Source organism: Triturus cristatus, chromosome 9 (assembly GCF_964204655.1).
Source record: "Triturus cristatus chromosome 9, aTriCri1.1, whole genome shotgun sequence".
Classification (NCBI taxonomy): Eukaryota; Metazoa; Chordata; class Amphibia; order Caudata; family Salamandridae; genus Triturus; species Triturus cristatus.
The window spans coordinates 340,972,898-340,987,207 of NC_140592.1; the positions used below are offsets into that span (position 1 = coordinate 340,972,898).

A 14,310-nucleotide genomic window follows, 5' to 3' on the forward strand; every position below is an offset into this window, starting at 1 on the left:
CAACCTTCACAAAGGGATGAAAGAGGTAGCCGAATGGATGAAGAACAGCCGCCTGAAACTGAACTCGGACAAGACAGAAGTCCTCATCCTGGGATCCTCACCCTCCGCCTGGGACGACTCCTGGTGGCCCCCCGCCCTAGGCAGCGCACCCAAACCAACAGACCACGCACGCAACCTGGGCTTCATCCTGGACTCCTCCCTCTCCATGACCAGACAAGTCAACGCCGTCTCCTCGTCGTGCTTCAACATCCTGCGCATGCTATGTAAGATCTTCCGGTGGATCCCCACCGAGACCAGGAAGACGGTCACCCAGGCCCTCGTCACCAGCCGTCTAGACTACGGCAACTCCCTCTACGCCGGAACCACCGCCAAACTCCAGAAGAGACTCCAGCGGATCCAGAACGCCTCAGCACGACTCATCCTGGACATCCCCCGTCGCGGCCACATCTCCGGACACCTGAGAGACCTGCACTGGCTCCCGGTCAACAAGAGAATCACCTTCCGACTCCTCACCCACGCACACAAAGCCCTACACAACCAAGGCCCAGCATACCTCAACAGCCGCCTCAACTTCTACGCTCCCAAACGCTAGCTTCGATCGACCGGCCACGCCCTTGCCGCCGTCCCCCGCATCCGAAGAGCCACCACAGGGGGACGGTCCTTCTCCTACCTCGCCGCCAAGACATGGAACTCCCTCCCGACCCACCTCCGCCTGACCCAGGACCACCTCGCCTTCAGGAAGCAGCTCAAGACCTGGCTGTTCGAGCAGTAGCGGACCCCCCTCCCCCAGCGCCTTGAGACCCTCTGGGTGAGTAGTGCGCTATATAAATGCTTGATTGATTGATTGATTGATTGATATCTGTTTAAATAGATAAGCTTTCATCCCTTTTTGCTGATTAAGAGATAACATTATAAACAGGGTAACTGTATTTTCTCTCCCTGCTCTTGGATAGAGTCATACTTAAAAGAGATGATCATATGAACCTGAAACGTGGCCTGTGCTGCAGTGTGTTGTACAGTATACTGTATGGTGGTAATTACATGTACAACTCTTAATACAAAAATAATCTGACATGGAAGAGGAGAGGGTAGATTTTAGAGAAGAGCGCGACGAACTCCAGTACCACTGCCTAATGCTACTGATTTCAGGGTGGAAGAGGGGAGGACGCAGAAACCTCACCCTGATTTTGGGAACTGTGGGTTGGTTAGAACGAGGAATGTGGAGACTGTACGGAGAAGTGTTAAGCATGGCTTTTACACTCTGTTTTGACAGGAGGTTTCGGCGGCAGGATGTACGGAATGGAGACCCGAACACACTGTGCTCTGGAGGTGAGTGCTTCATATGCAAAATGGAAATGTGTAGGTGCCTTTTGGAACATTCTAGAACACCCATTGCTCATGATTGTTAGTGATGCAGGACTAGGTAAAGCAAAATGTTTTTTCTCTACACTGGATGGCTCCTTCACCTCTCCAAATCATCTCAGAAATGTAGTCTGGGAATTAATTGCATGTGCAAGGAGGAGCTAACTTAATTTTCATGCTTTGCAAGTTATGAACACACAAGAAATTGTAGTTTAGGACAGTCACAAACATTTATGAAATATATTTGGTACAAGAGATAAGTCCTGTCATAAGTATTACAATCATCTATATAGATCACTGCTTCCCAAACTTTTTAGAACCACAATGCACTTTTTAGAATGACCCACAGTTTGGGAAACACTGATCTAGGTCTGTCTGTCTGTCTATCTATCTAGCTATCTGTCTATCACTTTGCCTATTAGATAATCTGCCTGCCTACTGATCTCTCTGCCTGCATGCCTGTTCTTCTGTATACATATGTAGGTATGCATCATTAGGCTGGCATTATTCTACTAATATATTTTTGTATGCATCTTTGTCAGTCAATCTTTTTAAAACTTTGTGGTCCAAACATAGCTATAGAATTCATAGAGAACCAAGCACATTTCTGAAGAGTCTGCTGTACACTGGTTAAGAAAAGCCAAATTTCGTGGCTGTCAAAAATTGCTTGAAAGACAAGATCATGGTTGTAATCTTAATTAGGGAGGTGCTATTCCTGACTCACTAATATATAATTGTTCGAGGCATGTGGGCTGCTGAATTCATATCTGTGCATAGATCGCTGCCTAGTGTTGGGTCCGGATGTTTGCACGTTGTTGTCCTGGAAGAGTCTTCGAAGTATCCTTGGATAGGTGACTCCTCCCCTGAACTACAGTGCGCATGGGCATCCTCTCCATCCTCAGATTGTTTTTTTCCGCCATTGGGTTCGGATGTGCTATCTTAGCTCAAGTTAGGAAAATATTTTTTCGAGGCCAAAAGGCCTTTAGTTTGCGTCGGTACTGTTTATCGATCGGGTTTCGATACAATCCTGTTAGTTTACTAACTTTCAGCACCGACTTTTTTCGCATTTACCTGTCCATCGACTACTTCGACGATGGAATCGAGGACGCCATTCAAAAGGTGTCCGGTATGCAATGCGAAGTACCCACACATCGACGTCCATCCGGTGTGCAACAAATGCCTTTCGCCGGACCACGACGAATCGACATGCATGGCCTGTGCCCGGTTCCGTTCCAAGAAGACTCTGCGGAATCGACGAGCGGCGAGACTTGAGGCGCAGCACGCGGCACCGGCCCCAACAGACATCTTCGACGAGGCCGAAGACGTCGAGGAATTAGAAGTCTTGCCCTCCAGTCCCGTTCCCGAACACGAACCCGGATCGGACGAGGTAGACCAGTCACTCTTCCACAGAGGTGAAGACGACACCGAGGTAGGAGACGACGAGGAGGCCTTAGGGGCCGAAGGAAGTAGCTCCAATGATGAACAAGGCCTACCTGTTCAAACCGTTCAAACACCAGTGCCACAGCCTATGGCTCCGGTCGAGGGATCGCCTTCGGGCCTTACCCGAGACCCATCCCGCAGTTCTTCGGCCCCGCCCTCGGGCCCGGCCTCGGATGTTCAGCGGCAGCCATTACTACATAAACAGGCTGGTTTCCCTACCACAAAACCGAAACCGAAAGCTGCTCCGGTTCCACCGAAACCGAAACTGAAAGTGGCGCTGGTCGGATCGAGGCCTTCGACGCCAGCGCACCGCGTCGGCACCGACCGCACCAAGAGGGACTTCGGTGCCGAACTTGAAGCGGGCGACGTTGGAGTCGACAAACGGAAAAAAGCCATCGGCACCGACAAACCTGCTCGGCTACCGGCACCAACGACACCAAGGGCCGTACCGCCTGCTGTGTCTCGCATCGCTCCCTCGACGACACCTAAGCCTCAGGTATCGAAGACTTCGACGGTGATCTCTGCACCTCGACTCGATGAACCGCCGGCGCCGAAAAAATCCACGGCCGCCTCTACGAGCCTGGCCGGTGCCAAAGCCTCGAAGGCGCCCCAAGTACGACCTGGTGCGACGCAAGGCAGCAAAACCACAGCTGTCCTCCAGGACACGTCGGGTTCCGGTTCGATCGGAGCTCCAGCAGCCTCTTCGGTGCCGGCCAACATTACCTTCGGCTTGCCTCCGTCAACAATCCCAAAAATGTTCCAACTCAGGACACGGGTCACCCAACCTACGGTCACACCTGCTGAGACGTCTCCGGCACGTATCATCGACGCCGACACTGGCAGGATGATTCTCCACGACCGAAGGATAACTTCGGAGCCGCCATTGGACCCTTTCAGGATCCCACTAAAAAGGAAGTTGCCTGCAGAATCGGAACCTCTCCTTTATGAACCCTTCCATTCATCCTACCAGGATCCACACCGGTTCTCCCCCACACGCTCCGATACAGATGCATTGGAGGACTACATGGATGACCAAGTCCCCTACCATGTAGACACGGACCCTGATGACCAGCAGGACCCTGATCAAACTTGGGGCGACCCTGCAGACCCCAGTGCACCTCTCGATGCACAGGACCAACAACTCTATGGGGCAAAAACATCTCCTACGGAGGATACTGCGGCGTTCAACGCTCTTATCGAACGTGCTGCAAATAACCATGGGGTACAGCTTCACTCTGATACCATCGAAGATGACTTTCTAATGGACACCTTTGCATCCTCAGAAAGACATGTAAAGACTCTGCCAATGTTGAAGGGGGTCCTCAAACCAGCCAAGGACATTTTCAAAGAACCCACCAGGGCACGAGTGATAAACCCCAGGATTGATAAAAAATACAGATCAGCACCTGGGGATCCTACTTACATCAGAGGACAATTACCACTCGACTCCATCGTCGTAGCGAATGCACGCAAGAGGGCACACTCGCAAACAACAGGTGACGCTCCTCCCCCGGACAAAGAGTCCAAGGTGTTAGAAACCTCTGGCAAGCGAGTTGCCGCCCAAGCTGCCAACATATGGCGCATAGCCAACACTCAAGCGCTCCTTGCTCGCTATGATAGAGCGCACTATGACACACTGGAGCAAATATTCCAACATCTCCCTGACCAGTTCAAGGAAGGCGCAGAAATGCTCATCAGAGAAGGACAGCTACTAACGAACGCTTCCATCAAATGCGCACTAGATGCTGCAGACACGGCTGCCAGAGCCATAAACACAAGCGTCATGTTGCGACGACATGCCTGGCTACGGATCTCAGGATTCAAGCCTGAGGTACAAAACAATATACTGAACCAGCCCGTCAACCCCGACTATTTATTCGGGCCAGAGGTTGACACCACCCTCGAAAAGATAAAAAAGGACACGGACACTGCAAAGTCCATGGGCGCCCTACAAACTCAGTCCTTTCGGAGCGGCTCCTTTCGTCGCCCCGGAAACAAGGGAGCAGGTAGAGGACAGGGGTCACAACAAACATATAACAAAGGCAATACACAGACCACCTATGATAAAAACACCCGAGGTGGATATCGTGGCTCCAGCACAAAGGGCAGAGGACGCGGCTACGGCAACACCAGGTCCTCCCCCAAGAACAAGCAGTGACGCCCTCTCCCTTCCTCCCGACCACATAACACCTGTCGGGGGAAGGCTACAAAGGTTCCTGTCCACGTGGAATTCCATCACCACGGACAGGTGGGTCAAAGATATTGTAAAATACGGTTACTGTCTGGAGTTAACCTCCACTCCACCCACAATACCACCAAGAAGCCGTCCTATGTCCTCAGAGCACTTAACGCTCTTACAGCAAGAAGTGCAAAGTATGCTTCTAAAAGGCGCTATAGAGGTCGTACCCATCCACGAGCAGGATACGGGAGTGTACTCCCTCTACTTCTTAATTCCAAAAAAGGACGGGTCGCTCAGACCTATATTAGACCTGAGACCCCTGAACCAGTACATTCTTTCAGAGCACTTTCACATGCTCACTCTACAGCAAGTCCTTCCGCTTCTCAAGCAGGGAGACTTCCTAGCCACACTGGACCTCAAGGATGCGTACTTTCACATACCCATCCACCCCTCACACAAAAAATACCTCAGGTTCACTGTTCAGGGGCAGCACTATCAGTTCAAAGTCCTTCCCTTCGGCGTGACAACAGCGCCCAGGGTTTTCACGAAGTGCCTAGCTACGGTGGCAGCACATCTACGGAGGCAGCATATACACGTCTACCCCTACCTAGACGACTGGCTCGTTCAAGCGAAGTCAGCCCAGCAATGTGCAAGCCACATGTCCCGCACCATTCACCTTCTTCACAGTCTGGGATTCTCACTAAATTATCCAAAGTCCCATCTCCAGCCCGCACACGTACAACAGTACCTAGGTGCGACTATAGACACTCTGGCGGCCACAGCTCAGCCAAATTTAGTGAGGATCAACAGCATACAACTGCTGATCTCCAAATTCAAACCCAATCACTCACTTCCAGCGCGAGTGTTTATGCAGTTGATAGGCATGATGGCCTCCTGCATCTTCATAGTCCCGCACGCGAGATTACATATGCGCCCACTTCAGGAGTGCCTAGCACGTCAGTGGAATCAGGCTCAAGGACAGTTAAAGGACCTAGTGTTGGTGAGCGGTCGGGCATACAACTCTCTGCATTGGTGGAATCCACAAAACCTTTGCAAGGGCCGACCATTCCAAGAGCCTGTCCCACAGATAGTACTGACAGCGGACGCGTCTCTCCAGGGATGGGGAGCTCATGTACTCCACTACACAGTGCAAGGACTATGGACAACACAACAAAAGAAATTGCACATCAACCTTCTGGAATTGATGGCAATCTTCCTAGCCATGAAGGCATTCAAAGTACATCTATGCAACAAGGTCGTGTTGATCCGGACGGACAACATGACCGCAATGTACTACATACAGAAACAGGGAGGAACACACTCTCCACAGTTGTCTCATCTGGCTCAGAGCATGTGGAAGTGGGCCATTCAAAGGAACATGTTCCTCATGGCGGAACACCTCCCTGGCAAGGACAACCAGATGGCGGATCTGCTCAGCAGACACAGCCACCAGATGCACGAGTGGGAGTTACACCCATCAGTACTCCAACCGTACTTCCAGCAGTGGGGTCATCCGGAGATAGACCTATTCGCGACAAGCGAAAACGCAAAATGCCAAAGCTTCGCCGCCAGATTCCCACATCCGCAGTCGCAGGGCAATGCGATATGGATGAACTGGTCCGGCAGATTTGCGTACGCTTTTCCCCCAGCGCCATTGATACCGCTAGTGGCCCGCAAACTCCGACAACACTCCCTGACACTCGTCCTAGTTGCTCCCACGTGGGCACGCCAGCCGTGGTACACCACCTTCCTCGAACTTTCCGTGGTGCCGCATCAAAGGCTGCGGATCAAACCCGCGCATTTGACGCAGAACCATGGAGAGGTTCAGCACCCAGATCCGCAACAGCTGAATCTGGCGATCTGGCTCCTGAAGTCCTAGAGTTTGGCTATCTCAACCTGCCACCTGACTGTATGGACATCATCAAGGAGGCCAGGAGACCCACTACCAGAGCTTGCTATGCAGCCAAATGGAAAAGGTTCGTCATTTATTGCGGTAATAATGACATCAACCCGCTGGACGCATCCATCCAAAACATCATCTGTTATCTCTTACACCTATATCGATGCAATCTGGCGTACACCTCTATACGTGTCCATTTGACCGCAATCTCAGCCTATCTGCAAACCAGGCAGCACCTCTCTCTATTCAGAGTGCCTGCCATCAAAGCATTCTTGGAAGGACTCAAACGAGTCATTCCACCAAGCCACCCACCGGCTCCAATGTGGAACCTCAACTTGGTCCTCACACGCCTGATGGGTCCACCCTTTGAACCTCTACACTCATGCGAGATTCAATTCCTTACCTGGAAAGTGGCCTTCCTTGTAGCGATCACTTCCCTAAGAAGAGTTAGTGAACTCCAGGCACTAACCGTTCAAGAGCCATTTATACAGGTTCACACCAACAGGGTCGTACTACGTACCAACCCCAAATTCATGCCCAAAGTAATATCGCAGTTCCACATGAATCAAACTATTGAACTGCCAGTTTTCTTCCAAAACCCACAAACTGTTGCAGAAAGGGCACTACATACACTAGATGTACGGAGGGCCCTCATGTACTACATCGATAGGACTAAACCCTTCAGGAAGACAAAACAACTGTTCGTTGCCTTTGCCCCACACCACAAAGGTAACGCCATCTCCAAAGCAGGGATAGCCAGATGGATAGTTAAGTGTATTCAAATCTGTTATCAAAAAGCAAAACGCACATTAACTATTCCACCACGAGCCCACTCAACACGTAAGTTGGGGGCTTCCATGGCCTTCCTAGGAAATATTCCCCTGCATGATATATGCAGAGCAGCCACATGGTCCACTACACACACATTTACAAAACACTATTGCGTAGATGTGCAGTCAAAACAGCAGGCAGCTGTAGGACAGGCTGTTCTCAAAACACTTTTTCAGACCGCTGCAGCTGGCACGGGTAGCCGCCGCCAATAGAGGGCACTGCTATGTATTCTATGCACAGATATGAATTCAGCAGCCCACATGCCTCGAACTGAATATGCTACTTACCAGTATGCATCTGTTCTTGGCATGTAGGGCTGCTGACATTCATATCGCCCTCCCTCCTCCCCGGCGCCTGTCGCAGCTGCAGCTCTCAGAATTACTGCAAGCATGGTCATCACTTTCTGTATCTACTCCATCACTGCCACAATGGCGAAAAACAATCTGAGGATGGAGAGGATGCCCATGCGCACTGTAGTCCAGGGGAGGAGTCACCTATCCAAGGATACTTCGAAGACTCTTCCAGGACAACAACGTGCAAACATCCGGACCCAACACTAGGCGGCGATCTATGCACAGATATGAATGTCAGCAGCCCTACATGCCAAGAACAGATGCATACTGGTAAGTAGCATATTCAATATGAATGGATTTGTTAGTTTGTCTTTTGGCATTAACCCATATAGACTCTTGCTCCTTGCAGATCACCACCGTATCAGTGTGCAGGAAAAAAAGCTGTATGGTGTAGAGGGGAGTAGTGCTTTTCTGGAGTGTCTACCCAAATCCCTACAAGCTCAGGTGACGTGGACTCACCAAAAGACGCGAGACAGCATCAGGAAGGAGGTAAGAGGCTTTTTTCTTCTTTTCACTCTATTGGAACCCAAAGAAATAGTAGTAGGGGTGCGTAAATTGCTTTAACAGCAGTTAACACAATATAATGTAATTTCCTCTACCTCTGGTCATTTAATATTTCTGTTAAATAGCATTTAGATAAATTAATTGATTTTGCCTCTTTCCCATGTTGTGTGATACCTAGTGTATCATTGTTATCCATGTTGTTTAATTCCATAGCCACATGGCCGATTTCTGGCCAAATTCTGAAAACTGACCTGCAAACCCACCAAACTTTCCAAACTTTTAAGTTTGGAAAGGCAAATCAGAAGTCACAACAGGTGTATATCCAATACCATGGGTATCACAAAGAAAGTTCTACCAAATACAGTGGTTATCAGGAATGCTGGTGTATTGATAAAGAAAGTGGTTATCATACAGGATTTCTAGAGTCTCCTGTTTTCACAAATATCAGTGCTTATCACTGTTTATACACTTCCGCATCACAAACGTTTGCCAGAGACAGTTATTTTACAGTGTTTAAAAACTAAATTCACCACTGGAACAACTCTAACATTAGCTGTTGTACATAGCAGTTATTAATTGAATATTGTTGTGAGGTATATCCTTGCTGTAGCATTGTTTTTAATAACATAGCTCAGTGAGTTAATACTTTTCATCTACTCCTGCCTGGCTCCCTAGCATAGGCAGCAGGCCTGCTGGGATGCTAAGCCTAGTAGGCATGGCCCCCAAAAGGTTGGGGAGCAAAGTACTAGATTTCCCTCCACCTCGATCATAACAGGTAGACCTGCTGGTGCACCAAACCCATTAGGCATGGCCACCCAAACCCCATACAAAATGGAAAGCTTGCCAGAGTTCCAAGCTCAGCAGCCATTGCGTCCCCATCCCCACATAAAACTAAAAGCCTGCTAGGGCGCCTAGCCTAGAAGGCATGGTCACCACACAAAAAAAAACAGAAGGCCCACCAGGGCACGAAGTCCCGCAGATATGGCCCCTGTGGAGCGGAGCTTGCTCCTAGCTCCATTGTAGCAAAAAGGCCTGCCAGGGCACCAATGCCGGCAGGCAATGCAACCCATACCTACACAAAATTGAAGGTCTGACAGGGCACCAAGTTGGCAGGCATAGCCCCCCCATGCATGAGGATGGAGATCAAAGTGCCAATTTGCCCGCACCCCCTATAACAGTAGGGCCAACCGGGGCCCTAAGTCCGGTAGGAACGTCCATCCCACACCCACACAAAATGGAAGACCAACAGGGGCTCCAAGCCTCTTGCAGATGGAATTAGTCAAGCCCCTCCCTCATGTAGCCTATCTCACCAGGTCGCCTACCTCTGTGGGAGGAGGTGGAGAACCAACAACTCACCTCTCTTCCTAGTCACTGTGCAGCCCCTTCCATAATGCTGCCCCTGACTGATGGGCCTGTTACAGTATGCACGGGCAGGTAGATCTTGGAATCTTGGAATCGAAAATGCGAAGTTTTATTTCAGTATATAATTGTCAGGCATTTTTGGTTTAAACTAAAAAACATAAGGATCTCCTACCCATACAATACGGATTCACTTCCCTGTCCCTGTGCTGGCCAGGAAACATAATAATTCACTGGTCACAGACACCTAGCCCCTTATTTAAGCTATGGAAACAGTTGATTGCATAAGAGTTTCATAGGTGTGATGGTAAAACTGATGGTAAAATAGGAGAAGATCTGCATGATGACTAGTGCTTTATTAGATGAAGAAGATAGTTTGTGCCTGCATAGTGTAAGATTATAAATGGTTTTTAATTGATTCTTCAATAGATATGAAAATAGGACGATATTAGATATGTATGAAGGTTTAATTGTTCAGAATCTGGTACATCATTTGGATCTGAGTTTCCGACTAATGATACTGCAGCAAAATGGCACTGCTTTCTTTCTACCACTATGGTTTGTAAATTCTGTCGTGTTTATTTTAAAATATTAAAAATCAATAAAAAGAAAGATCTCCCAATTATTGTTCATCACAAAAGAATGTCTACTTACTTAAGTAGTTGTGACACAAGAACTCCTACCAAACACAGTAGCTACCACAATGGGTCACCTACCAAACACATAGCTTACTACAAAGAAACTGCAACCATACACAGTGTGCCTTACAAATAAACTCCTACCAAATGCAATAGTCATCCCAAAATAACTCCTAGCAAACACAGCGTTAAAACAATGGGAACTTTAGCAAACATACAGGTTATAAAAAGAAACTGCTACTGAACACAGCAGTTATCTTTAAGAAGCACCTGTCAAGCACCTTACGGACTATTCACAAAGGTAGAATTACACAGGGGTACATCTACATATGTAAATTTAGTCTTACAATTTGTAGTAAATTTACTACTTTTGGCTATTTACCATTTCAGAGTGTAAATTTACTACAGAATGAACGCCTACAAGTTTCCACCTTTGGAAAAATTGATCCAAATTTACAACTGCAAAGGCAGCAAGTGGCTCCTCCTTGGTGACATTTGTAAGTAGCCTTTTAGGGCAAGGGATATCACCTTCGTTTATCAATGAGGAGCCATGCTATAGCATTTTGAGAACCCCACTCGTCGTAACTCATAGTTTGGGAAGCCAGCAGACATAGCCATTGGTTAGTCTAGTTTTGGATTCACCAGCTAATTTACAGCTTCTTTATGCCAGTGGTTCGGCATGTAGGGAAGGACATGTTGCATTTGACATACACATCAGAGGTCATGTAGCTAAAAAGAGCAAGCAACACCCACCTCTGAAAAAAGTGGGTACAGCAGATGTCAGATTCCAATAAGGAATATCTCTATTTTGTACCGTTTTTGCCCTTCCGTCTGGCTTCTGAATTGTGGGCTTGGGGTGTCATGAAAGCCCTCTCCAGAAGTCAAAGACTAGTATTAAATGTACTTGTCGGGGGGAGGTTGGTTGGGATGAAATGGTAGATGAAAGGTCTATACAAGTTTTCAAACAGTACTAAGGAAAAAAGATTGATTTACAAAAGTAATGTCTGCTTTATGTCTTCTAATTTTTAGAAGTCCTCAGTTAAACTCATTTATTACCTCTCAGAACACAGTGGTCTTTGTTACGCTATATATCTATCTTCTTTCATTTAGTTGTGTAAGACGTCTATATTGGGATGGGATGGGATGCTTGGGATTAAGGAAACAAAATACCACCATTTGAGTGAGTTTACTTTTCTTGCTGTCCTTCTATTCTTAGATTCATCTAGATGAGCGAGTTGTGAAGACTGACCGGGGAATCCTTCTTCGCAGCATCCTGCGCAAAGATGGGGGCATCTACCAGTGCCATGCTACTGAGCATGGCTTCACACAAAGCCTCATGCGCATAACCCTGGAGGTTATTGGGGCCCAACAAGCTGACTCATTCTCTCAGGAAGAAGGTCCCACAGGTAGCCATTCTTCACCGGGTTCCCGCAAAGTGTGGTACCAAGATTTCCTCCAGCTGGTTGACCATCCCACCCTCAATACAGTGGACCAAGTGTGTGAACAACTATGGAGTCGCAAGAGTCATCCACCCAAAAAGAAGCCTTTGCCACCTCCAGCACTTCCACCTCTTAATGTACGGGCCAAAGCCCACAAGTGGAAGCACCTGGAGGAGAAGCGAAAAGCCAGGAACCGACGGACTCATGAAACATCAAGAGCTGACCGAGGGCCTCGAAGTGCAACTATATGGTGACAAGCACTTCATCTCTGCCCCTGGGACCTTTTCAGTCAGGTTTCCATAGATGAAAAACTTTGTGTTGACAAAATACACACAACTCTGAACACAAGTGTATGCCAAAACCTTAATGCCTGGAGGAATGTGGCACCAGATGAGCTTCCCCCCTTAAAAACACTAACAGCTATTTAATAATATTGTTTACACATGTAGTTCGTAGAGGAGAGTCACTTTAGTGATAGCAAAGCATCCCTCTTACCAGAATGCTAACAAGTGAAATTAAGACAGGCAAACAAAATCCAGAGGACTATCGCATAGCCTCCTCAAGGCCAGTTGGATGCTCTGCTGAACTTCCAGAATCTCTGGACACCAAGCAACCAAAGATGGAGACCAAGTATGGGATTGTAGCAGGTCTTGGTGTTGGACTTGGGCGCCAACAGGTTGTGGTGGTCCTCTATCACCCTGCTTGCTCAACCTGTGTGCCAGCACGAAGGACATGTTTTGTGAGGGAGAAACATTGTGGTAAAGTCAGATGGCCAAGTATTGATATCAAGCATTAGGTGTTGGCAAGTTGTTTGGTCACAATTGTGGTGGTCCTTTTCTCTCGCCCTGCCTCCACACTCCAAAGGGACGTTTTAGTTTTATTTCTGATGCTCATGTTGGGTTTTATTTGAGTTTTGCTTTTACAAAAGGTGTTGACTGTTCAGCTCTGGCTTGGGCACCATGGTTGTCATATATCCAGACCAGGTCATTCCGTGAGGAATGCATCAATCCCATCCTGAGCTGAAGACTGAATTTTCACTGAGTAACAAATGATGTATTTAATGTGCGTTATTATAGTTATATGAACATCATAGGTGGAAGTCTGACAAGTGTATTGAATGCCCTCTGATTTCATCAGCATGGCTGTAATCATCACAGATGCATTTCATTCACCCTTATTCAACATAACTGAGGCATGTTCTCAGTTTAAACTGTAGTGACTCAAACACGTATTTCAGTCTGGGAATGAACGCATATGTTTAGCCTGAAGGTTGGAGAGTGGAGCCATAGGCAACATTTCTCTCTATATCTATGGGAATCACTTCTGTTTTCATCAGATGTGCTAGGTTTATCCAAAATCTCCCAGCTACAAATCCATTCCATCATTGCCTACTGATGGAACATTTACCAAATCACCTTGATGTTCCCTCCAGTCTTAAGGTATGGTTGTCAGATGCAAACACAAGGTATTTGGCAGAAAACAGCACACATGGAATAGCAGAAGTAGAGTCAAAACCTTCTGGGGTTGTTGTGTTATATGTTTTTGTAAAACACACTATCATCCGCAAGAATATCCTGGAGCTGAACAGGTGTGTGTACCTAGCCCTGCTTTGGATAGATTGGTTCATTGAAAAAACAAGTCTTCAGCTTCTTACGAAATTCAAGAAGAGGAGGAGGCTCTAATGTGGAGTGAGAGGTCGTTCCAGGCTTTAGGAGCAATGTAATAGAATGCCCATCCTCCTGATCTGGTTTTGCATATGCGTAGCATGTGTTCGAGTGGGAGTCCTGCGGAGTGGAGGTGTCCGGGTAATTGGTGGATGGAGATGCAACTGTTCAGGTAGGTGGGGCCTAAGTTGTGTAGGGCCTTGAATTTATGTGCAAGGAGTTTGAAATGAGCATGTTTGTTTATCGGGAGCCAGTGGAGCTCCCTGAGGGGTGGTGTGATTTGTACAAAACTAGTACCACCTAAGTGCCAGAATGCACAGGGCTTTAATGACAGCACTGTGTGAAATTTATCAATCACACATTAAAATATATTTCAATATTACACTGATAATCCACTTGACAACATTTTTTAAATCATTTAATTTGAACTAAATACATTTTCAAGTTATGTGCATTCTGACACTAATGTGGTACTAGTTTTGTTTGCTGAGGTTGAGGAGTGTTGTCAGCCTGGTGTATGTTTGAGGAAGTTTTTGTGGAATATTTGTGTGTGGACTATTGACATCCCATGGGGAGTTTCTATTTTACTGTTTAAAACGGTGCTATGTCCCCGTGGTCCGTGGGGCCCCTCTCCTTTTATT

The 14,310-nt window shown here is 47.6% G+C and overlaps 1 protein-coding gene across 4 annotated transcripts in view; it reads left to right on the forward strand.

Annotated features, from left to right (window-relative positions):
• SEMA3B (semaphorin 3B) overlaps positions 1–13,108 on the forward strand; it is a 427,981-nt gene extending 414,873 nt beyond the window's left edge. For all 4 annotated transcript variants that reach the window (XM_085625087.1, XM_085625088.1, XM_085625086.1 and 1 more), the window contains 3 exons: positions 1,274–1,329; positions 8,415–8,554; positions 11,783–13,108. In XM_085625087.1, coding sequence (XP_085481213.1) covers positions 1,274–1,329; positions 8,415–8,554; positions 11,783–12,259 — 673 coding nt within the window. In that variant the 3' untranslated portion in view covers positions 12,260–13,108. The remainder of the gene's footprint in view (positions 1–1,273; positions 1,330–8,414; positions 8,555–11,782) is intronic.
• The last annotated feature ends 1,202 nt before the right edge of the window (positions 13,109–14,310 follow it).